Source organism: Anabrus simplex, chromosome 7, assembly GCF_040414725.1.
Source record: "Anabrus simplex isolate iqAnaSimp1 chromosome 7, ASM4041472v1, whole genome shotgun sequence".
Taxonomy (NCBI): Eukaryota; Metazoa; Arthropoda; class Insecta; order Orthoptera; family Tettigoniidae; genus Anabrus; species Anabrus simplex.
In genome coordinates this window covers 157,505,284-157,532,700 of record NC_090271.1, presented here as the reverse complement: position 1 = coordinate 157,532,700, position 27,417 = coordinate 157,505,284, and the positions used below count along the sequence as shown (strand labels likewise).

Here is a 27,417-nt window from a genome sequence, read left to right as displayed (position 1 = left end):
ACTAAGAGCAAGAATTAGTGAATACCACGGAGATGTCAGCCCTTGGAGAAGTTGCTTAGTAAACTATCTTTTCTAATTAACCTTAAGACTTCTAACAGGGCAAATTCATGAGTACTAAAACCTAAAAAGCTACTCAAAAATCAGGGAGAAATGAAATTAAAATTTACAACTTCCATTATATAAGTTGGAAGTAACATACAGTACATGAAAGTAGCATGAATGATTGCTGATACAAAGAGGTGGGAAATAGGGCAGGAGGGTACTCGAAATGAGGAGACAAAGGACATGATACAGGCTTATGGGCTTGTGCCATGTCAAGAAAGTAAGGTGAAATTCTTTATGTTTCGCAGAGAACTGTGCTCTGCATCATCAGAAGAAATTCTTGACTGTCCACGAGAAAGGCTTCTTAAACAATGAGCTTTTGGATTTAGACGTTATAATAGAAGTAGAAATGGTATGTTCATTCGTCACCAGATGAATCCCTGGATGCGGAACAACACTAGCGTTCGAAGCAGAAGCTGACGGAACCATCAGAATCAGTCTAAGAGAGTCACATAACATGTACGTAACATATGACATTGACACAAGCCTGGAATGAAACATCTGGCGATGAGGAACGTACGAATTTGAAAAACACAGAGACGAAATAACAATAGTGAAGGGACAGGGAAGGGAACTACCTACGTAAATCCTTAATGGCTGGCAACCAGGTATTACTTAATTGATAGCCATGTCCCTGTTGAAATTGTTAGGATTTCTACGTATTTTCTTCTGATGACGCAGAGCACAGTTCTCTGCGAAACGTAAAGAATTTCACCTTAATTTTCTTGACACGGCATAAGCCCAAAAGCCTATATCATGTCTATAAGCACGGACCATGAAAGCATAAATGAGGACACAAAGGCTTTAAGAAATAAACACAATGGATGAAGATGTACATATCAACCCGCTTTGGTGGTGAAGTCATTTGAAGCAAATGGAGAAGGATAGGTTATTTACCAAACTTGCACGTGTTTTATCAGCTAAAAGCCAAAGTAATGGGCAAATGGTTATTCCTATCACCAAACAATGCCCAGCACATGAACTTAAAATTCAGTTTTATGCAAAATGTCTATATGAATTTTCTTCACAGCTCCGATGGTTCTCCAGGAAATTCTTCTTTTGTGTGTTAAGGCACTCAATGGCCAAGCCTGTTCAACTGGGTATTTGGCCTATTCTTGGCAGGTTCTGCTAAGTCGGACGCAACACCAGCATGTGAACGTTGCCATTTCCAAATTACCCGTTAACAAAGAGTATGAACAGAAGTTAGTATCACCACTAACTATCGACCTGTTAACAACGGGTACTTTCTGTTAATCTTTTTATAAATTAAGCTCTTTTGCCTTCAAAATGTGCCCAACTGCCTTTTCAACACACAACGAATGCAATATTAATTACTTTCATGGAGTATTCTGCTAATTCGGACTCAACACCAGCATGTGAAGGTTGCTATTTCAAAATTACTTAGGCCATGACAAGAAAATAAGGTGAAATCCTTTGCGTTTCACAGAGAACTTTGCTCTATGTCTTCAGAAGAAAAACTTGACTGTTCCACGAGAAAGGCTGCTCAAGAATGAGAATGAGGCAGTTTCTTTTAAATTCTTAAATCATTAAAAGCCATGGTATTTAGCAATATAAATCTGTAAACGTACTGTATACTGTTAAGTATGCTCTACATACTAATAATGGAAACATTTTTCTTCTCAATCAATGGAAACTGCTTTCTTGTGTTATTTTATTTCTGCAGCAGTTGCAGGCTGCCAGAGACAAAGCGTGCCAATACAATTATTTACAACAGGCCTTAAGCCATATGATAACAAGAAAGCCATGTAATAACAAGTAATATTTTGAGAAAAAATAGCACAAAAAAAGGAATCAATGTATAAATTGGGTACATATCTATCTATCTCTCTGTCTGTCTTTCTGTCTGTCAGGTCATCAGCCCAGATGCTGGTTGGATCCTCAAACAGCACTGCCAAAGGCTATGGAGTTATAGGAAAACCACAAAAACCATTGGCAGCACCAAAATGAGGCATACTAGGCAAGATGAGGAGTACGGTAGTTTGCCATGGCTTTCTTCACTGGGCCATAAAGTGCTATTGCAGCACGACTAACCCTACAAGCAACACCTTTCATAATACTCGGACACACTGGTTGTGCTCCTAATGTCATTACTCAGCACCACTTATACCCCACCAGCTTCCATATTGTCACAGCCATGGATGAGGCTAGGACTTCGGTGGAAGCTACACTTTGCTCTGGCCTGCACCATGAGATGGATGCAAAAATACTGTGTCCATCAAGAAATAACAGTAGGCAGAGTGCATATCTATAAATACAAAAAGTTGTTAGAACTTTTTTTTTTTTTTTTTTTTTTTTTTTTAACATTGAACTAACACATCAAAGCTTTTCAGCAATGCAAGGATGGGAAATGGCTAGAAATGGGAAGGAGCAGATGTGGCCTAAATTAAGGTACAGCCCCAGCATTTGCCGGGAAACGACAGAAAATCACTCTGGGGCCGCCAAAGGTGGAATTCAAACCCACCATCTCACGAATGCAAGGCTGCACTACGCAACCTTAACCACATGGCCAACTTGTTCGGTAGAATCTGGAAGAATTCAGCTATATGTCCTTAGGCTGAAGTAATATCACACAACCTCTACATTAAATTTTCTCTGCTAAAGTAAGATAATAGCTTTACATGACTGGCAATATTGAGATCATAGCCACGTGGCCTCTAGATTTATGTGGAATTCAAACCTGAGGAATGTGATTTTTTTAATTATCCAACTCCTATCATATGTGCATTATGCACCTACCACTGCTATTCGCAAAGTAGAAATTTAGCCTGTATGTCATTGATTCAGCCCTTATGCTCCATCAAGGCATTCACAGATAAACAAAAAAAAAAAAAAAAAAAAATCATTTCCCCTACCATTGTAAGCAATGAAGTACAATATTTACAGAGAAGGTAAGATGCCTCTAGAACTACAAAACATGGACCTGCATACTTCCCACCACCAGAAGCAGAGATACAGAGCAAATAAGGCAAGCTCAAGCAATTGTACAAGTTGCACCATGGACAGTGCAGTATGCAAATGATTTACACTATCTGAGCAAGGAGATACTTACGCTCACAAGCAAATGGTTTCTCTGCATCTGCCACAGAATCAAAATTAGTTTTCTTTCGACCTCGTCCAGGGCCCTATACAAGAAATTATACTCTATTTTAGTTTCACAGACGTTAATAAACAAGTGATTCACAATACATTTTATAAAGAGAAGAACAATGAGCAACATCCATTAGAATAAAAAAAAACACACACACACAGGATGTCCGGAAACTGCAATATGAGAAGACCAGTAAGCAAATTTGAAGAGTAGGCTATTCTAAGTCCATTTATCTTAAAAACATTTAAGCTCCCAAGATGCCAGTGAACACTTTGCCTGGTATACTGATCAATGAGATACCTCAACAGTTGTTGCAATCCTTCCTGTTCTCTTGCTGATAGATAGGTGCAATTACTACTTTTGTCCAATCAGAAGGTACCTTACTAACACACCATGCTAATCTTATTACTCTATGAAGCCACTACTTCATCCTTGCCTTCCCACTATATTTCACCATGTCAAGTCTAATTTAATCTACTCCTGCTGCTTTATGACACTGGAGTTTGTTTGCCATCAAGGATAATTTCACCAATATCAATGTCTTCCGCCCCATGTCCTCTGTTGTTTGCGATGTCACAAGGAAGATTTCCTTTTACAATTAGAAGATTGATTCCCTTGGATCTATGAGTTCGCCTGAATTATCCAAAACACTACTCATTTAATTTTCCCCTAACTTCCTAAGATTCTTTATTATTGTCCAGAAAGGTTTCTCTGCTGCTTGACCTAGCCTTTCTGGGTTATTACCAAAATCTTCCCAAGGCTTCTTTTTGGATTCAACAACAATTTCTTTTGCTCTATTTATTTCATCTACTTATAATTCGCTGTCCGTATCAGTCCTTGTTTGGAGGCATTTCTGATACGCCTTCTTTTTATTTACAATTCATTTAGGTGAAAGTGAAATGCTGATAATGTACCAAGAACTGAAAGATTACTGATCGAAAAGTGACTCATTAACGTTAATTAACTCCGCGAATGCTTGCTGCAATTTAATCAAACGCTCACTGATTGCAGACTTGTTCATATGAACATCCTTCTTATATGGGCTGGTTCTGTGAGTGTAGCCTTCCTTCATGTGGGCTGCTCATCTCATCATCTTAGTATTGGCCTGCCTGTTGCGTGCGTCAATCACGAGCTGAAAGACATCTTCTCTAACATTACCACTCCCTATTACACCAATATCTATAACGCAGATATGAGTCCTACTGAAACAGACCATCATGGGTACTTTAGAGTGGAGAGAATTCCAAGATCGGAATTTGTTCAAATTAAAATGATCCTTTCTCTAGATACAGTAAAACTTGCTCAAAGCGGAATCGCAATGGTCCGAGTTTCTTTTCCGAATTAGACAAGTTTCCAGATTGAACAAAATTATACAAAAAGATTCACATATTACTTACCCATGATCCATTAGTCTAGTTTTGGTGATGCAAATCTCAGTAACACAATATCTTGATGTACAGTAGGTTTTTATTACTCTCGCATAGGCCTGCACTATTACACACTCAACATAGTATGTACAGTATGTATTGTATGTACCATACTCAATGAAAACCGGACAATTTCTACCTTATTCCACAGGTTTAATTAACAAACTATAGTATACATAGAACACATTACACACAATACTGTATTTGTCAAATTATTCCTTCTTCCACATGTCTGACAAAGAAACCTGTTTCACCTTCCTTGATGACATGTCTTTCTCAATGCAGTCTTTAGCGCTGTACAGTAGCTCAAGAAGTCGCGGCAAAATTTGATTTTACAGCAAATTTCATAATGTCTCTGACACACTCAATGGCTTGTTCATGAGTGCGCAATTTTTCCCGACTTTCTCTTTCCTTCTCCTCCTCTTCCTGGTCTTCATCCCTCAGATTACCATCTTTTTCATTCTCTGTACAGCGGATCTTCAGAAACTGTACACCAGACTGGAAACTGTAGTGAGTAGCAAGCTGGTCATCGCTGCAAATGTAGTAGTAGTAGTACTAGTAGTAGATTTATTATTTCTCCAGATTGTACAGTTTTTCAACCAAATTAATCTTTACGGAGAAATAAAAGAGAGAACAACCCAAAAGGAAAACATATAGAAGGCAACCAACAATACAATCAAAACAAGATGTAAATAATGAAAAACCCTATTGAATAAGTCTTCGGCAACACGGCAAATAAGGCAAAAAACAAACAAAAAAATCTAACTATAGCAGTCCCTACAATGGACGTGTGCCCGAGCGGCGAGCCCTGCCACAGGACGCCGCTCGTGCACACCCATTATCTCCCCCCACTCTGCTATCCAGCAGTGTGAGGATCTTAATTCTCTGCTGCTTATCTCGTCACTTGCTGCTGACCTATCTTCTCAGCAACAAACTCGCTATGACAGGAAGAACAATATATAAATCTACCTCACTCCACTCTACTAACTTTTTTTTTTTTTTTGCTAGCGGCTTTACGTCGCACCGACACAGATAGGTCTTATGGCGACGATGGGATAGGAAAGGCCTAGGAGTTGGAAGGGAGCGGCCGTGGCCTTAATTAAGGTACAGCCCCAGCATTTGCCTGGTGTGAAAATGGGAAACCACGGAAAACCATCTTCAGGGCTGCCGATAGTGGGATTCGAACCTACTATCTCCCGGATGCAAGCTCACAGCCGCGCGCCTCTACACGCACGGCCAACTCGCCCGGTTCTCTACTAACTTCAGTTTCCTTTAACTTCTTAATGCAGCGTTTTTTGATAGCCTCTAAAAATTTAAGTTTTCAGGTTCTTTCCACTCTCTCGCTATCCAGTTAATAATCTTCCAGTCATTGTCCACACTTTCATGGCTTCCAATTGTCTCTCGCTCATGAATTTCTCTCTCTCCGCACGAGTTCCCTTACATGCTATTAACAAATGTAACTCCTCCCTTGTCTCTCCATACAATAAACAAATTGAGTTGTCGTTCATTCTTGTCCACCCTTTATTTCTGTGAGTACCCGACATCCACCAAATTATTGCTCTTCTCTCTAATCTATTCACATTTTCTATTCTTACATTTACTGTTTGTTTGATTTTAACAAATATGTTTAGGGACGCTCTTCTCCCGCTATTAGTCTCCAGCTCCTGTAAGTGAATATCTTTAATCCTTTTTCACGTGTTCCTCCAACAAACTGCATTTCTTCTTTCCCAATCCATCTCCCCATAAATTCCTAACCTCAACCTCTCAATGATATTCTTCACCTTGTCAACCCAATAATCTCCAAAAGAACTCTTGATTTGATGCCGGTAGACTGTTTACAGGAGCAGACCACCCTCTCATGTTACCAATCTTCTCCAGTACCCCAACACTCACTTCATGATATCAACCTCTAAGCACACATTACACATGACTCTGACCGCTGCGTTAGCCGTACAATTTGGGAGGTCCAAAACAATTTTTCCAAATCTACTAACAATCTGATTTAATATAATACAATCCTTTTCAACCCCCCATATTTCTGCTCCATATAACACCCTACTTAGAACCACTGTTTTAAATACCATTTTCTGAATTTTGTAATCGACCACTGGGAATTTATTTTCCGATATTCTTATAAGTGAAAGTGCTGCTATCCCCCTCCACTTAGCTTGATTAATTTGTTCGGACCATTTGCCATTCCTACTTATACAAACTATTTACTCTCAACGACCACTTTCTGGCATAATCTGCAACCTTACTTAAACTTCTCTGTAATCCTTCCCCCTGTCATGTCATCAATAATACATCGTCTGCAAATATCAGATCAGGGATCTCTAGATCACCCAATACAGGACTCGCCCACTCCCTGCCATGCCCTTCTAATATATCATTGATAATGATCAAAAAAAGAATGGGAGATAATTTGCAGCCCTGTTTTAAACCTACATTTGATTCGATTAGATCACTTACAACACCTTCTTCTAATCTTATACTACAGTACACTTCCTCATATATGGCCTCAACAGCCCGTCTCATATGTTTGGAAATTCCCACCCTACCCAGTCTCTCAAGCAGCGCCTTCCTACTAACTGTGTCAAATGCCTTTTCAAAATCAACCGCTGCTATATACACCTTGCTTCCTTCCTTCCTTCCTTCCTTCCTCACGTACTTATCAATCATTGTCTTCACTATCATCACGTTATCCATTGTTCCACGGCCCTTCTTGAACCCACCTTGGTAGATCGATAAAATAGAAAACTCTTCCGCCCATTTCTTCAGTCTATTCACTAATACACCCGTGTACACCTTACTCAACGCATCTAATAGAGTTATGCCCCTATAGTTATTGGGGTTGCTCCTCACTCCTTTCTTTTTATATATAGTGCATATGATACCTATTTGTCACTCTTTCGGAAAATGGGTACTTTCAAACACCTTATTAAATAACTTCACTATACACTCCCTCATCCTATCATTCTTTATCGCTTCTTTCCAAAATGCATTTGTTATTCCATTCCTACCCCCAGCTGTTCTATTTTTAGATTTGCCTATCACTTCCAATACCTCCCCCCCTGATATTTCTTTGTCCAACTCATAATTCTCTACTTCCAAACCCCATCCAATCGCCTCCATCCCTCTATCCCCCTTCTATCTATCCTTCCCTCCTAACAGTTTACAGAAATATTCCGTCCATATTTCGTAATCAATTTTAGGTTTACTATCCCTCCTCTGTCCCCTATTAATTTTGTTACATCTCTCCCGGTACCTTTTCCCCTTCCTTACCTTTGCACTTCCTATTGATCGCCTCCACTTGTTCCTTTTTCCATAACTTTTTCCTTTCTATTATCTTGGCCTTGTATTCCCTCCTCAGACTACAAAACCTTTCCCTTTCTTTTCTCCCCCTCCATGCTTCCTAAAGTCTTTCAGCGCCCTCAGAACTTCCCTCCTCAATCCCTTACACTCACTATCGAACCACCCCTCTGTCTCCTCTACCCTTCTCCCCCTATGACATATCACCTCTGCTACCCTCTTAATGGGGTATTCCACTAGCTCTAAGGCCCTGTCTACATTATTACATCTCAGTGCTACTTCACACCCTACATTAATAATTTGAAATTCATTCTGTAAATACTCATCAAGTCTTATTTTAGTCTCCTCTGTCCATTTATATTTAATGAGACTCATGCCCTTTTCTCTATCACTCGTTCCTTTTTCCAACCTATCCCCATGTTCCCCTCTCCTCGGGTTTATAGATATCAGGGCATGATGAGATTCAGCCCAGTTAATCACTTCCATTTTATATATGTTCTCCAACATTTCCTCCAAGCTGATTACCAAGTCAATAACACTCCCTCCTTGTTTTGTGATATATGTCAACTCCCCCTCGTTATCCCCCGTCCACCATCCATTCAGAATGTATAAATTGCTTGCCGAACATAATTCAAGCAGTTTCTGCCCATACCCATTTATTTCCTTATCTTTACTTCTTTCACTCCTTCTGATTCCTTTCACCTCTTTATTATATAAGAGGCTTAAGTTCGCTATTCTCGCATTCCAGTCGCCCATCAATATCATACCCGCTTCTTTGTATTTCTCCTTTATCCCACTAATTTCCACTATCAGTCCTTCAAAGAAACTATCATTTGCATATACAGAAACATTGGGGTGGTTGCATAAAAAGGCCAGGCATACCTCTTTCGGCTCGCCCCCACCTAGGTTGACCCTCACCCAAATCACTCCTTCCACCTGATTGTCTAAAACTTCAATCCTGTCGCATATTTCTTCCTTTATTAGCAATGCTATTCCACCAGGATATCTTCCCCTCCTCCCCCATTTTTTCTTAGTTATATTCCTTACCACAAACCCTTTTCAGGTCAAACTCAATCAATCAATCAATCAATCAATCAATCAATCAATCAATCAATCAATCAATCAATCAATCAAACAATACTGATCTGCATTTAGGGCGGTCGTCTAGGTGGCAGATTCCCTATCTGTTGTTTTCCTGGCCTTTTCCTAAATGATTTCAAAGAAATTGGAAAATTAAAGAACATCTCCCTTGGTAAGTTATTCCAATCCCTAACTCCCCTTCCTATAAATGAATATTTGCCCCAGTTTGTCCCCTTGAATTCCAACTTTATCTTCATATTGTGATCTTTCCTACTTTTATAAACGCCACTCAAACTTATTCGTCTACTAATGTCATTCCACGCCATCTCTCCGCTGACAGCTCGGAATATACCACTTAGTCGAGCAGCTCTTCTTCTTTCTCTCAATTCTTCCCAACCCAAACTTTGCAACATTTTTGTAACGCTACTCTTTTGTCGGAAATTACCCAGAACAAATCGAGCTGCTTTTCTTTGGATTTTTTCCAATTCTTGAATCAGGTAATCCTGGTGAGGGTCCCATACACTGGAACCATACGGTACTCTGGTTGGGGTCTTACCAGAGACTTATATGCCCTCTCCTTTACATCCTTACTACAACCCCTAAACACCCTCATAACCATGTGCAGAGATCTGTACCCTTTATTTACAATCCCATTTATGTGATTACCCCAATGAAGATCTTACCTTATATTAAAACCTAGATACTTACAATGATCCCCAACAGGAACTTTCACCCCATCAACGCAGTAATTAAAACTGAGAGGACTTTTTCTATTTGTGAAACTCACAACCTGACTTTTAACCCCGTTTATCAACATACCATTGCCTGCTGTCCATTACACAACATTATCAAGGTCATTTTGTAGTTGCTTACAATCTTGCAACTTATTACTCTGTACAAAATAACATCATCTATAGAAAGCCTTATCTCTGATTCCACTTCTTTACACATATCATTGACATAAGAAAACATAAAGGTCCGATAATACTGCCTTGAGGAATTCCCCTCTTAATTATTACAGGGTCAGATAAAGCTTCACCTACTCTAATTCTCTGAGATCTATTTTCTAGAAATATAGCAACCCATTCAGTCACTCTTTTGTCTAGTCCAATTGCACTCATTTTTACCAGTAGTCTCCCATGATCCACCCTATCAAATGCTTTAGACAGGTCAATCGCGATACAGTCCATTTGACCTCCAGAATCCATGATATCTGCTATATCTTGCTGGAATCCTACAAGTTGTGCTTCAGTGGAATAACCTTTCCTAAAACCGAACTGCCTTCTATCGAATCAGTTATTAATTTTACAAACATGTTTATTATAATCAGAAAGAATGCCTTCCCAAAGCTTACATACAATGCATGTCAAACTTACTGGCCTGTAATTTTCAGCTTCCTTCCTTCTCTTAGCCATGTCTCCAAAAGGGCCACAATGTCAAAGCTCTCCACTACTTTTCCTACCCCCGCCCCCCATTTCCCAATTTACTTAGGACCCCCTCAATATTTACAAATCCTATTTTCCAACAGTTATTTATTCCCCTCTCCATCTTTACCCTTCCGCCCTTAAATTTATTTCCTCCTGTTGTGTTGATCATTCTACTTCTCGTTACCCTCGCTCCTTCTCTTCCAACTACCCCTTCATCCTTTTTAATCATTTTGGCACTCTCCTTACTGGTCTTGTCATCCTGCCCTTTGTTTTTCTTACCCCATAAGTCTTTTAAGCTTAGACTCCTTCCTCTACCCACACCTTCTCGTCGTCTTCTTTCTTCTCCTTCCACAGCTCCACTTGCTTGAGACAGCACCAACCCCTCTTCACTCGGTGATCTACTCAATGCTTCTTCCTCCTCTGAGCACTGGAGTTATTCACTATTGCATCAGCACAATCTGCACATGCTTCGACTTTCCTTTCACCTTCACCCCCCACTTGCTTGCTAACCTGCTGATGTTTGTCATCCATTTCCTGGAGCTTTTTCATTCCCCAAACACGTGACCACCGGCCGTCTCCAACTACCAACTGAGGATCTCTAATATGTGCCCTCAAACCTTGTTTTCTCGCTATCCAAATATGTTTTCCCAGAATTCTCAGCCTTTAATTGCTTCACTGCCAATATCACTCTTCAACCATATTTCCTCCCCTTTTAAATTTCTTGCGTTCCTTAGCACAATATCCGCCATCAGGATGGATAATAGCGACACTTTAATGGGCCTATTTCCCTTCCTTCTCCCCACTCTGTAAACATCATCAATGTCAACCTCGCTGAAATTGATCTTCATTTTGTTTTGTACCACGCCCACCACCTTATACACTAAGTCCACTTTATTTTCTCTGGCCCCTTCTTGTATTCCAAAAACAAAAATGTTTTTCCTTCTTCTTTCCTGATCACCATTAAATCTTTCCATCTTCACCTTTACCAGCTCCTCCTCAAACAGTCACACTGACACAAATTTACTTTTTTTTGCTATGGGCTTTACGTTGCACCAACACAGATAGGTCTTATGGCGACGATGGGACGGGAAAGGCCTAGGAGTTGGAAGGAAGCGGCCGTGGCCTTAATTAAGGTACAGCCCCAGCATTTGCCTGGTGTGAAAATGGGAAACCACGGAAAACCATCTTCAGGGCTGCCGATAGTGGGATTCGAACCTACTATCTCCCGGATGCAAGATCACAGCCGCGCGCCTCTACGCGCACGGCCAACTCGCCCGGTACAAATTTACTGACGGGACACAAAGTAAGGGAACTGTTTACCTTAGAATTGGGCTCAAGTTGTACATCAAGATAAAGATCTCTATTAACCATGGCAAGAGTCAGGAAATTAGTGGAGATTTAAATCCCATTCTACCAAGAATTTGGGAAACCCGGACCTCATTAGCGTAGCGTGTTATGGTATGTAAACACTTGACTCTTCCCCTGGTGAAATGTTTATGTACCTGCAGTACCAGGTATCACTAAATAAATTTTCACAGATAAAGCATCATTTCCGCATTATACAGTAATTATTTTCGTAATTTCTTTCCGTTTCCACGTTGAACAGATTCCGCTTTATACAACATAAATAACATGCAAAGCAATATTCAGTGAGCAGGGACAATAACTTTTGTACACACTGGACAAGTTTCCGCTTTATAGACGTTCTGCTTTGAGCAAGTTTTACTGTATAAAAATCTATCTATGCCTGACTGAGACACAATAGGTCTCTTGTCCATTCCGCACTGGAAAATATGACTACACGTAGTCGAATTAAGTAACTTGCCAGAGTTAATGTACAAAGTACAAGAAATCAAAGTATAACAGTTCTGCCGCTGTACTGCAATAAGTCATTGCTAGCGCAATTCAGAAGTAAGTCTCTCCACTGATCTGATATCACGTGGCTCTAACTAAGTTACAATACCAAGTGAGACTCTCGAAATACTAATGACGAGGGGCCTACGTCTTTCATATTTATCAACTTATCGGACTCCTCCGTTGATATATCCCATGTTCCAATCATATTGTAGTTTACTCTCCCTCTCCTACATCAATCAATCCCTCCATCAAATCCTTTCTAATAGCTTCTTCTTAATAGGTTGAGCTTTCCCGCTTTGTGCATAGCGCCCCACACTAACAGGCTCAAAGGGTGTTACCGTATTCAAATTGATGCGAACAAGGAAAGTCTTAACCATTGGCCTTGGCTAGCTACTGTCTTGAAATTCCAGGAATAAACTAGCCTCCTTTTGGGGTGAGTAAATACAACTTGCTGTTGTCGTGAGCACTCAAGTAAATCGTTAAGTTAATTTTACATTTATGTTGCAATATACTACTTGTATGAAACCTTTCTTTTCAGCTCTTGTTAACGGTTACCGTACAATATAATGGAATGAAATGACAATATGAAATTATAAAATAAGCCAATAAATATCTCTCTATATATGTAGATATATATATACATATAACATGATATTAAATGATATCAAACACCAATTTAAATTGTACACACTATAAAATCTTTCAGAGGTCTGTACCAACCTGGATGTTACATCGGGTTTTGACAATCTAACCTCAGATATAATATAGGCAGCTGGAATACCAGGCTTAAATTGGCTATATAGAGTGGTCTTGGTGATCTGAAGAAAAAAAATATATAGGTACCAGAAGATTGGAGAAAAGGAATCATCATCCCACTGTTAAAAAGGGCAACAGACAGAAATATGGAAACTGGGCACAATGTTGTTGTCACACACCATGAAGCTGTTGGAAAAGATCATCAAAATGAGACTTTGGAAGATAGTGGAACCTTTCCTTGAGGAAGAACATGGATTCAAGGAAGATCAAAGTACTATGGATCTTATTTTTGCTATAGGAATGCTTAAAGAAAAGTAGTGTGAAAATAGAAAGAATCTTGTGCTTATATTTTTGGACATTGAAAAACCCTGTGACAGTGTCTAGGAAAGCCTGGAAGACCTCAAGGTGCCAAAGTACCTCACTAACAAAGTAGATCCTATACCAGAATTGCTACAGCTGTGTTCAGATAGGCAATGGACGATCAAAATGGTTTGAGACAAAGAGAGGTATCTAACAAGGAAGTGCCCTATCACCACTCTTGTTAATAATAATAATAATAATAATAATAATAATAATAATAATAATAATAATAATAATAATAATAGAGCTCAAGTTGAAATTTTAAAGGAAATTGCCAAACAAACTGGTTTGCAGATATCGTTTGAAAAAACAGAAGTAATGACTAACATCAAAGAGGCTCCACCAAAACTCCATACGAAATACGGGGACATCACCCGAGTAGACAAATTCAAATACCTGGGTGAGATCATCTGAAAAATGGACTGGACAAAGAAGCACTTCAGGAGCGAGTACGCAAACTGGAAATAGCCTACCAAACATCCCGCACAATCTACAACAAAAAATGCCTTTCCCAAAACACCAAGATATGTCACTATGAAACAGTTCTGAAGCCAGTAGTTCTATATGCAGCCGAAACCCTGTCTCTAAATGCCAACAAAGGACTCCTTGAAGAACTGGAGAAAAGAGAACACAAAATTGTGAGAGGAATCTTGGGATCAAAGTACAGAAATGGAATCCATCAAAATAGATCCAACAAGGAAGTCTACAGCAAAATAGAGAAAATTACCGACACAATCAGAAAAAGACGGGCACGATTTTACGGTCATCTGAAAAGAATGGATGGAAGAAAGTTAACAAAAGAAATCTTTCACTTTTTTGATTCAAACCCCAAAACCACAATTCCCTGGTTTAGAAATACCAAAGAAGACCTGCAAATGCTACATATCTCAGCTGAAGACGCCCTTAACAGAGATCTCTTCCGCAAGAAAATATTGACGAACGGGCTAAACCGAAACGAGCAACCGAAGAGAAGACACGGTGCCCCTTGGACAGAGGAGCGTAAGCAGGCCCACTCACAAAGAATGAGGGAAATTTGGGCTCTAAAGAAGGCCAAGTTCAGTGTCAAATGCAACAAGACTTAACGTGGTCCTTGATGGCCCCAGCGAATTATATAATAATAATAATAATAATAATAATAATAATAATAATAATAATAATAATAATAATAGATAATCAAATCTATCAAGAAAATGAACAGGGACCAAATGCCCTGATATTTGCTGATGATGTGCTGTTATGCGGAGAAACAGAAGCTGAAGTACAGAAAAAATTGACCAAGTGGGACAAAATGTTCAATAAATTTGAGATGAAGATAAATAAAACAAAGACTGGGAAAATGACCATCAACAGTGTACCATTACGTTACATTTTGACGTCAGTTGACATGAAGATAGATCGGAAGAAAGATGGCGCAGATCAGCTTCAAGCGTTAAGAATGCACGGAATAACTTTTTTGTAACAAGTTGACCGCAATTAGGAGGCAGTGCCTGGCGAGATGGAAAGGAAACTCTATGAGAAATGAACCATTATACGTAAAAAAAACAATAATTGAAAAACGGTCTATTATTATCTACTCTGGCAAGAAGATTTTTTCGTCGTAAATGAACTGTGAATTGCAATTACCTGACCAGAAGATTAGCTGACATAATCAATATATAACCATAATAGGAGCCATACGAAGGAAGAATCCAGAAACAAACTACTGGAAAATATGTAAAAACGGCAGGGAAACACGCATAATAGATTTCAAATACTGTACGGAAGAAGAGGTGTTGGAATACGGCATTCGTAAATAAGGCCTACATTGACTTAATAAACGGCCAAATTTTCATCAAATTATACGTATAGCCCATTTATAAGATTTAAAGAACATCATTCAGACAACATAAAAAACCAAGGAAGAACCAGTTTATGAAAATAAAATTGAATCTGAGCAGTATCTTTAAAGGAAAAGAAATATAAATACAGTTAGACAAAGTCTTTGGAAAAGCTCTATATACTGAAAATTAAGATGTATTCTGACAATTTAATAATATCTTTTCGTTGCATGGAAATTGGACACGGAATGGAGCTAGCCTAAAGTGATGGAGGAAGGCTAACCGGATCATCGTAAGCTCAAGCCTGAAGACCTAGAGATCCAGCATGATGTAATCCAGTGCAAGGCTAGACGTTCCGAGATGCCGTGAGGAGGAAGAAGAAAGCAACGTCAGACCTAGGATGGCATGAGATAAGTACCGTAACATTTCAAGAAATTTAACTATAAAGTATTTCATTTAGTGTAGTATAATTGTAGGAATGCTGTAGTGCCTGTTTGTGCCATTGCGTGAATTCTAAGGCATATGCCGGAGAAAATAACCACAGATACGCATTATTTATGTGTAGTAATATACTGCCGTGCTCATAAGTTTGATATGAGGTTAATGTGAGCAGTATCGGGAAGAGAATTATGATGTTTTTGAACCTATATGCTTACGAGAACGTCGTATATTAAACTAGGCAAGGCTAAGATATGAAAGTGCAGTGTATAATAATAATAAACTTAGGCTACCCAATGACCAGATTGAATAACGAGGCCGATATCGTCCATATTTACGATGAGTTGAAATAAACAGTAGCAGCTTGCGGTGTTTTGAGTAGATATTAAGGTAAAAGAAATGTTTTACTGAGACGTGGTAGACATTATGAAGAAGCTGAGTAGAGATATTGATTGTATGCGGAGGAATCGCAGTAATTAAAAGCATAAATGTAATATGTTGTTGGAGATTTGAGATGTTGAATAGGTATTGTGTAAGTAAATGATTGAAGGAAATAGGTGCGAATTTATGCTTAGCTACAGTTATGTTGCGATTGAAAATGAGGCAAGCAGTGGAATTAAGGCCTAGATACGTGAATATATTAAGTGTAGCAGTGAGGTAAAATGGTCTATTGGTCGAACTTAAATGGAATATGGAGATAGATTGATCGTAATTTACATGTATTTGATGTGCATATAGAAAAGAGATATAGTCGCCTAGTAATATATTTGTCTCACATAGTGAATATACATCATTGGAGCACGCGTTAACCTGAAAATGGTAAAATTAGTAGGCAGTAGAAGGAGTAATTTTAATTGAAAATACACATAATAATTTATTTGATCGGTACGTTTCTGACAGGTTATGACGGTTGAAGAACATGGAGATGGCACTCGTAAATGAAGATATTTAATTTTATTTTGGCACACATTTTTTATATATATATATATATATATAAGGATGATGGAATTAATATTTATGGTTAGGATTAATTTCTTTTAGATACTTAAAATGGCATTTTGAAGCCATAATTGGAAAGAGTTACTTATCTCATGCCATAAACAAGTCAATACGCAAATTCCCAAACCAATTCCAAAGAGTACTGCAAATAGACCTAAAGGAAAGAAAGACCACTCCCTCCTTTAATAAAGAGTAAATCCTAACTGTCCCCATGATGAAATAAAATGATGAAATGTGGTCACGCAGCAAAATAATAATTGCCCAGATGAATTAAAGATACCTGCCCAATTTTAATTATGTTAATTCGTTAATTTGAGTTGTCAAGAAAGATAATATGTGATATTCGAGTTTACTTTCCTCTATTACCAAAGATGATCATTATTTTGTTAATTATAGTATTGGCATGCTAATAAATTAGTTTTAAGATTATTCTAGCGCTTATTTTCAAAGGTAGAGATAGGAAGATTAGTTGTAAGGATACATTTAGGCTGATATTTCGGAGTCATGATATTTAAAGACTTATATTAATTCTACGGTAGGATTTCGGAGTAAATGAGTAACACATTGAATTATACACCCTCTTCAACGGAACTTGCAAAAGTAAATAGTATTTTTTAATATACATATATGTTTTTACCCTGAGATATTGACGTAATATGGACATGCAACCACCGCACTTGATTGGTATATCCATCCCCGATTTCGGATAGTTAATTAGCAACATGTAAGTGGAGATATTGCACGGGCAACATCATATTAAATTAGTACTACAACTTGAGGTGAAGTATGTGGAAGTAAAGCGAGATGGTGATACCTATATTTTTATCAGTCCAACGTGGACTTGGTAAGAATTAGGACTACGAGGCCACCAAAGGTAGCATTAAATTTGTTGCCCATATGTAGGGCATGTCGCATTAAATTTGTTGCCCATACATGGGGCAAAGTGAAGAGAAACACTGTTGTCGCAGGTTGCAACAGGAAAGGAACAAAATCAAACCTCTTTTTGGAAGGAACAAAATTATAGTCAGTTTCTCACTTCAAGTACCTCAGGAGTACAATCTCCAAGGATACCACAGTCAAGCAGGAAATACTGAGCAGGGTACAGAAAGCATCAAACTTTCACAATCAAGTCAGAAATCAACTCTGGGACTGTGTGCAGTGAGCCACCCGCTGCTTGTGTCCAAATGGTCATGTTTCCTTACTCACTACGCCAGAGTGAAAGGGATAAAATATCATTGAAGTACTAATTTTATATTGTATTGATTAGGTGGAGTACCTCATTCATCTACAATAAGTTTACCCTTTGCAAAAAGCTAATGATCATCAATATATCTTTTAATAAATGAAATTAAAATATTGATAACGAATTATTTACTTGCATCATTTCACAGAGATGGGTACAGAGTTCTGTTTTTTTACATTCTACAGCCCATTCACCTCTCAAGGGCACTGTTACTAAGTAAAATAGATTACACCTGATCTAACTGCATAATTATTCACTATTTTATTATCTGAGACAATCATCTACATGTGACAAACAATGTTATATCAAGGAGAACTGCAATTCTATGTCCAAGGAACTTAATCTGTAGTTACAGAATCTTTGGCGACCAAGGCCTACGGTAACGACTAATGTGATGTCATGGACAGTACACTTTCTATTTCAACACACGCTATTTACACTGCCTGACAGTGACAATGCAACACCAAGGAGGAGTGGTTCGAAAGGGATGAAAGTTGGGGAAAAAACAGAGACGGCACGGACAAATAATTGATGTTTATTTCAAACCGATATGCAGGTTACACAATGCGCATGGCATCGACTCAGTAGGATGTAGGACCACCGCGAACGGCGATACACGCAGAAACACGTCGAGGTACAGAGTCAATAAGAGTGCGGATGGTGTCCTGAGGGATGGTTCTCCATTCTCTGTCAACCATTTGCCACAGTTGGTCGTCCGTACGAGGCTGGGGCAGAGTTTGCAAACGGCGTCCAATGAGATCCCACACGTGTTCGATTGGTGAGAGATCCGGAGAGTACGCTGGCCACGGAAGCATCTGTACACCTCGTAGAGCCTGTTGGGAGATGCGAGCAGTATGTGGGCGGGCATTATCCTGCTGAAACAGAGCATTGGGCAGCCCCTGAAGGTACGGGAGTGCCACCGGCCGCAGCACATGCTGCACGTAGCGGTGGGCATTTAACGTGCCTTGAATACGCACTAGAGGTGACGTGGAATCGTATGCAATAGCGCCCCAAACCATGATGCCGCGTTGTCTAGCGGTAGGGCGCTCCACAGTTACTGCCGGATTTGACCTTTCTCCACGCCGACGCCACACTCGTCTGCGGTGACTATCACTGACAGAACAGAAGCGTGACTCATCGGAGAACACGACGTTCCGCCATTCCCTCATCCAAGTCGCTCTAGCCCGGCACCATGCCAGGCGTGCACGTCTATGCTGTGGAGTGAATGGTAGTCTTCTGAGCGGACGCCGGGAGGGCAGGCCTCCTTCAACCAATCGACGGGAAATTGTTCTGGTCGTTATTGGAACAGCCAGGGTGTCTTGCACATGCTGAAGAGTGGCGGTTGACGTGGCGTGCGGGGCTGCCACCGCTTGGCGGCGGATGCGCCGATCCTCGCGTGCTGACGTCACTCGGGCTGCGCCTGGACGCCTCGCACGTGCCACATGTCCCTGCGCCAACCATCTTCGCCACAGGCGCTGCACCGTGGACACATCCCTATGGGTATCGGCTGCGATTTGACGAAGCGACCAACCTGCCCTTCTCAGCCCGATCACCATACCCCTCGTAAAGTCGTCTGTCTGCTGGAAATGCCTCCGTTGACGGCGGCCTGGCATTCTTAGCTATACACGTGTCCTGTGGCACACGACAACACGTTCTACAATGACTGTCGGCTGAGAAATCGCGGTACGAAGTGGGCCATTCGCCAACGCCGTGTCCCATTTATCGTTCGCTACGTGCGCAGCACAGCGGCGCATTTCACATCATGAGCATACCTCAGTGACGTCAGTCTACCCTGCAATTGGCATAAAGTTCTGACCACTCCTTCTTGGTCTTGCATTTGCTCTGTCATTCAGTGTATATAAAAATACAGCCAAAGGATCCTTTACAGTCGTGCCCTACAGTAACAAATTATGTGACGACACTTCCGTCACACATTTTATTGCATTCCACACATTTTTGTATCATCCCCATCCATAAGACCTTGTTGCTGTTTGGGTTATTAACCCTGCAGCGCCGACCTCTATACGTGGTATAGACCCTCTTTCCTTCCGTAGCCGCCGACCTCTATAGGTGGTATAGACCCATACATGGTTTTGCATTTACGGCTATAGCGCGAAGAGTTTTTGAGCAACGGATATACAAATTGTTTTGTTTCCAAGAGGGCATTATCGGGTTTATCAGTGTTGTAAATAAGAATTGAAAATCGTTAAAATGAAGTTGTTTTGCAAGGATAAGTAAGTTATTTGTCAAGTAAGTCTGAGCACTAATCTCTGCATTTTTAAAAAGTCTGTTTGCTTCATTCTTTCCTATAGAATAAAATAAAGAAGTGATATTCTGAGAAGTTTTTTCTTTTCGCGTGATGTTCTTTGCTCTAATTTTACATTAAGAGTGTGGTTTATTTACTATATTTGCCTTTATTTCTCAGCTTGTTATATATTTTCGTAACTCTCCACGAGCGCACTGTGTAGGCATGAGTTAGTGCTGCTTTCTGTCATACGATACGGGAAGCAGTTCAAATCAAATCAAATCAAAATCTCTTTATTTGCAAATAAGGTGTCTACCTCGGTGGCAAATGGTACACTAAAATACATTATTGTCAAGCACTAAATATTAAATTAACAAGAGAAGAAAATTTTTCCTATAATACAATATTATACAATTTACGCTAACAATGTTTTCTATTAAACACACAGCTCGTCCTTAATAAATTTATATTGTTTACAAAATTCTACTTATAATATCTCCTGTACTACTTACAAATATAGTCAACTGATATACAGTATGTGGAATTACTTCTTCAAATGATACTATACAACTGGTATAAGATTAATATTTACATTGCATTTATTTCTTTACTTTTTTTTTTTTTTTTTTTTTTTTTTTTTCTTTTTACCCGTTCTGGATCCTAAGTAGCATAACGACCAGCTGCGTCTTAACCAGAGCCCCTTTTGCCACCACTTTTCAGAGTTCCTGAAGGGCCTTCACAGCTACCGTAGCGGTCCCAGGGCCCTCGAAGTCCCCACTGTACTTCACCCCTACAGGCAGTCCCCTACTTTGGCTGTCCAAAGTCCTTAGACCAGGGGATGGAATTAATTTATTCACACACATTTTTTTTTATTTACAATAACCTGCACTGGTCGAATGCCCTCTAACACTTCATTTATTTTCTCTGTTGCTGTTTATTCTCTTCTTGAATATCTGTACAGATTTTGGAAAAGGATCAAACACTACCCCTGGTAAACTGTTCCACTCCTTCACACCCTTCCCAATGAATGAAAATTTACCCCAATCGCTTCTGCTAAAATTCCTTCTAATTTTATATTTGTGGTCAGTCCTGCCGATATAATTATTTTCCAACTGAAGCCTCTCACGGATATCTCCCCATGCTTCTTCTCCTGTATAGGCTCTATATAATCCTGTAAGTCTAGTTTTCTCCCTTCTCTTACTTAAAGTTTCCCACCCAAGTTCCTTTAACATTTCTGGTACACTACTCTTTCTCCTGAAATCCCCTGTTACAAATCTTGCTGCTTTCCTCTGCACACTATCTATTTCTTTTATTAGGTATTCATGGTGAGGATCCCAAACACTGTTTGCATATTCCAATAATGGACGAACCATACTCAAGTAACTTTTTTCTTTTAATTCTTTGTTGCATCCTTTAAGTAGCCTCATTATGACATGTAATGATCTGTATGCTTTCCCAACAATGTCATCAATATGATCCTTCCAGTGCAAATTACTTTCAAATCTCACACCTAAGTATTTGCACTTGCCATCTTTTGGGATAACTACCTCATCCAAAGTATATTCAAATTCAGTTTTAAAGCTCCTGTTTGTAAAAGTTGTAACAGTTGATTTGCCTCCATTAACCTTCATATTATTTTCTTCAACCCATTGTTGGATACTTTCAAGGTCCCTTTGCAATTCTGAACAATCCTCAATGTTATTTATTTCTCTATAAACAATTATGTCATCTGCAAACAATCTTATTTTTGATGTTATATTGTTCCCTAAATCATTTGCGTATATTAAGAAAAGTAACGGACCGATTATACTACCCTGTGCAATTCCCTTCCAAACTTTCTCTTCCTGAGATACATTATTTCCTACTTTGACTTTCTGAACCCTTGAATTTAGAAATGCTTTTATCCAACGTGTAACCCTTACGTCCAATCCTATTCCCTCCAATTTCTTTAATAATATTCCATGTTCCACTCTATCAAAGGCTTTGGAAAGATCTATGGCTATGCAATCTAACTGACCTCCTGAATCCAACTGATCTGATATGTCCTGCTGAAATCCCACCAGTTGTGCCTCACAAGAAAATTTCTTTCTAAATCCATACTGGCTCCTCATGAACCAATTTTTATCATCACATATCCCTCTGATGTACTTCGATATTAAACTCTCCAGAATTTTACAAACTATACTGGTCAGGCTGATTGGTCTGTAGTTCTCTGGTTTCCTTTTATCACCCTTTCCTTTATAAATTGGTATTATTATAGATTCCTTCCATTCCTTTGGTATTACACTATTATTTATGACATAGTCAAAGAGAAATTTTAAATAAGGCACTATGTACCACCCCATTGTCTTTAATACCTCCCCAGTAATTTGATCACTTCCTGCTGCTTTTCCTTGCTGAAGCAGTTGGATTTCTCTGAAAATATCTTCGTTTGTGAATGAGAAGCTTCTTGTTTCCCTCTGTCTCTCTCCCTCTCTATCTTCTGTTTCGGTTTCCAACTCTTGACAATCATCTACTGAATCTCTAAATTCCCTACTAAATAGGTTTGCTTTCTCAGTATCTGTTAAATAGTGTTCACCCCCTTCTCCCACCATTGTAGGAATTTGGATTCCTTTTCCTTTTTGATTCCTGATATATGAATACAGCTTTTTCCATTTCCCTTTGTGGTCATTACCCTCTTGAAGTATGCCATTCATATAATTCTCTTTTGCTTCCTTTTTCACTCTATTCAGTTCCCTCATTAGCTGTTTTCTAGTTTCTCTACTCTCCCTACCCTCTTTGATTTTCCTGTTTACTATTCTACATTTTCTTTTTAATTTTCTTATTTCCCTTGTATAATAAACAGGGTCTGAGGTCATTTTACCCTTCTTAACAGGTACAAATCTCTTCTCTCCTTCCCAAATAATTCCTTTAAATTTAGCCCAAAGTGTATCCACGTTACTCCCTTCACTTATCCAACAACTGAATTGTGATTTAAGGTAAGTCCCAAATTCATCAACTTTAGTTTTTCTGTACAATTTCTTGTCTTGTGTAACCCTCTTATTAAGCCTTTTTGGTACGAGTCCTACATCCATTATTACAGCCTTATGGTCTCCTATTCCTTCAATTACCTCAGTTTTATCAACAATTTCCCATGGTTTAACCAAGAATACATCTAGTAAGTTATTGAGACGAGTCGGTTCTTGTACTACTTGTGTAAATCCTCCCTCCCAAATTAACTTATTTGCCAGTTTCTGTTCATGGGCTTCACTTGCAGCTCCTTTCCATTCAACTTCAGGCAAATTTAGATCTCCCCCAATTATTACCATATCATTATTATTGTTTTTACGAGTATAATCTATTATTTTTTCAAAGATTTCCATGTCTCTTTCCTCTCTTCCAGGCCTGTATGTTCCTATAATTCCCACCTCCTTCATATTATCACAAACTAATTTTATCCCTAATATTTCATCCCTTTCATCGGTAAACCATTCATGTGAACAGTAAGTTTCCTTCACCAGAATAAACACACCCCCTCCCTTTTTATCTCCTCGGTCTCTACGATAGACTGTGTACCCTTCTGGAAATACTTCATGGTATATATCTTGTTCGAAAGTCGATGTCTCGACCTTTTATCTGAAATATTGTATCGAGTTGGTTTTTCGTCTTAAATGTTATTTTCCTCATTCAGTTTCATCCTGCTCTTTTCGGTTTCGCTGCAGCTTCATCAGTCCGTTTGACGCACCGCGCTCAATGGCTAGCTCCAGCCGTGGTTTGACTAACAGTAATGTGCTTGAAATATTGTATAATTAAGTTGAAAGTTTAGTCGGAAGTAGTAGTGACAGTATTACCAGCAGTGATAATGAAATAGATGATGTGGCTGTAGCGGATGCAGTGGTAAATGATGACAGTGACGATGAGGAGGAACCAGTACTTGGAAATTTCATGTGGGAGGATATGGATAATTATACAGGTCAAAGGGAAGTTTTCAACAGTGAATTCTGATTACTTAATTCTCTAATAATATTCAGACAAGTCACAGGGACAAACACTGAGCAGTTGTCTTATCGGGTTCAGCTGATGGAAGGTTTGTTTACAAAATACGCTCGCTCGGGCGGGGAACGAAATATTCAAGGCCGGCACGCATCAGATAATACAGTTCCAAGGTTGCAGGAAAGACTTTTTTTTTTTAGGAAATTAGCACCCAGGAGTGAGAAATCCAAACCTCAGAGATGCTGCATCATATGTTCAAAACACGGCGAAAAGAAGATGTCGTTGTACTGCTGCCATGAGTGTGACTTGGGTCTATGTCTCGAAGAGTGCTTGGAACTCTATCACATGAAACTAAATTACTAAGGAAATGTGAAACAATTATGTAATTATCTGCATGTACGTAGTTCTATCATAAGGAATTCCAAATTTCGTGAATATCGGGTTACTCTTATGCTTGTAGTAACGCTTGAAGTGAATCAATGTATTTCAGTCGCGCGTAGTTGAAATCTCGTCCGGCCGCGGGGTAGGAAGCTCTTTAAATGGCTGCGACGCTGAGGGGTTAAGCCATAGACTGGTGTGTTATGCAGCCCTCCATGCCACCCTATCCTGTGCTAAACTTTTCAGTTCTACGTAACTACTACATCCTGCATCCTACATCTGCTCTAATCTGCTTGTCATATTCATACCTTGGGCTACCCCTACCATTCTTACTGCCTACACTTCTGCCAAAAACCAACTGAACAAGTCCTGGATGTCTTTTAAGATGTGTCCACCTATCATTACACCTCTTCTTCTCATCTCATCACATTTAGCCACATTGATTTCCTCTCAGCAATTTGATTCAGAATCGCTTCATTCGTGATTTGATCCACCCATCTAACCTACAGCATTCTTCTGTAACACGACATTTCAAAAGCTTCCATTCTCTTTCTTTCTGAACTAGTTATCATCCATGTTTCATTTACATACAATGCCACGCTCCATACGAAAATCTTCAAAAAAAATCATTCTAATTCCTATATCAAGAAAGGACTTCCTTGCTTGTGCTAGTCTGCATTCTACAGTATTTTCTCCATACTTCTGCCATCGTTAGTTATTTTACTACACAAGTCACAATTTTTATCTACTTCCTTCAAGACTTCATTTCGTAATTAAATATTTCCTGCAGCAGCTGACTTCATTCGAATGCACTGCATTAATTTTGTTTTGGATTTTATTTATTTTCATCTTGTACTCCTTCTCCAAGGCTGTGTCCATACCTTTCAGCAATTTCTCCAGATCTTTTGCAGATTCAGATAGAATAACGGTATCATTGGCAAATCTCCGAGTTTTGATTTCCACTCCTTGGATTGAGATTCCTTTTCCAAATTTCTCTTAGATTTCCTTTATTGCCTGTTCTATGAAAAACAATGAAAAAGAGAGGGGACAAACTGCAGCCTAGCCTCACTCCTTTCTAGATTGCAGATTCTTTTCCAAAGCCTTTGATTTTTGATTCTTATCCCTGCATACTGATTTTTGTTCAGATTGTAGATGATTCTTCTTTCTCGGTATCTGATCCCGATCACCTCTAGAATCTCAAATAGCTTGGTCCAATCAACATTATCAAATGCCTTTTCTAGATATACGAATGCCATGTACATGGGCTTATTTTTCTTATTCGATCCTCAAAGATCAGACAAAGTCAGGATTGCTTCACGTTTTCTTACACTTCTCCTGAAGCCAAACGGATCTTCTCCAACTCAGCGTCAACTTGTCTTTCCATTCTTCTGTAAATAATATATGTTAAAATTTTGTAAGTGTGACATACTAAACTTTCTGCGGTACTATTCACACTTGAGAACATCTGATTTCTTGGGAATATGTATAACAACATTCTGTCTAAAATATGATGGCACTTCTCCAGTACCACATCTTACACACTAAACAGAATAACCTCCCCATGCTGGTTTCTTCTAAGGGGGTCAGTAATTCTGAGAATTCGCCGGAAAATGAGCCCTCACAAATACCAGTTCTAGGTCTTAACCATTATTAAAATGGCAATGGGATCAATACCAATTCTTGAACTCCATGCCAAGCTCACTGTGGCCTTTTTATTCAATGTAGGAGGCAATGAATACCAAGAAATACTTTAAAAGCCATTGGTGTAAGGGGCGGTTTCATTTCTTTGTAATTCTGAGGGTATGTCATCAATTCCAGGTGCCTTGTTCCTAATTAGGTATCTCAAAGCTCTATCGAATTCTGACCTCGAAATTGGGTCTCCCATTTCATCAGCCTCAACAGCTTCTTCTTGTTCCAGAACCTTATCATCTACTTCTTTCCCTTGATGCAATTGTTTAATATGTTCCTACCATCTTTGTGCCTTATCTTCTTTCCTTAGAAGTAGTTTTCCATGTGAGCTCTTAATATTTGTACATCCAGTTTTCATTTTTAGAAAAGTTTCTTTGATTTTTTCTGTAAGCAGCATCTACATTTCCTAAGTTCATACAACCTTCAACATCCCTGCACTTCTCTTTCAGTCATTCTTCCTTGATTGACCTGCACTTTCTATCTACTTATTTTTTAATTGCCTGTATTCTGGCCTTTTTTTTTTTTTTTTTTGCATTCTTATATTTTTGCTGTTGATCAATCGAGTCTAATATTTCCCAAGTTATCCACTGATACTTACATTATCTACCTTTCTTGCTAAGTTTTCTTCAGCAGCTCACTGATCTCATTCTTCATGACTGTCCACTCTTCATCTACTATTTAGTCCTTGTGCAACATATTCCTTCAAACAATCCCTCACACATTTTTCTTTCAACTTATCTAGATCCCATCTTCTTGCATTCCTTCCTTTCTTCAACTTCAGACAACATTTCATGACCACCATATTGTGGTCAGTGTTTTAATAATTTGCTTTACGTAGCACCGACAAAGACAGGTCTTATGGCGGTGATGGGATAGCAAAGGGCTTGGATTGCAAAGGAAGCATCCATCTGTGGCCTTAATTAAGGTACAGCCCCAGCATTTGCATGGCGACCACTTGTCGGTCATGTTGTGGTCAAGAGTCCATGTCTGTTCTTGGGAACGTCTTGCAATCCAATACCTTGTTTCTGAATCTCTGCCTAATCATAATGAGATCTATTTGAAACCTTCCTGTGTCTCCAGGTCTCACCCATGTGTACAACCGTCATTTGTGATGTTTGAACCAAGTATCAGCAAAGACTAAATTACGATCAGTGCAGAATTCAACCAGCTGACTTCCTCTTTCATTCCTTTATCCCAGTGCGAATTTTT

The 27,417-nt window shown here is 39.1% G+C and overlaps 1 protein-coding gene across 3 annotated transcripts in view; it reads right to left on the bottom strand.

Annotated features, from left to right (window-relative positions):
* Positions 1 to 27,417, bottom strand: part of LOC136877390 (zinc finger protein ubi-d4) — a 570,041-nt gene that overhangs the window by 380,974 nt on the left and 161,650 nt on the right. For all 3 annotated transcript variants that reach the window (XM_067151392.2, XM_067151393.2, XM_067151394.2), the window contains exon 5: positions 3,173 to 3,245. In XM_067151392.2, the coding sequence (XP_067007493.2) occupies positions 3,173 to 3,245 (73 nt within the window). The remainder of the gene's footprint in view (positions 1 to 3,172; positions 3,246 to 27,417) is intronic.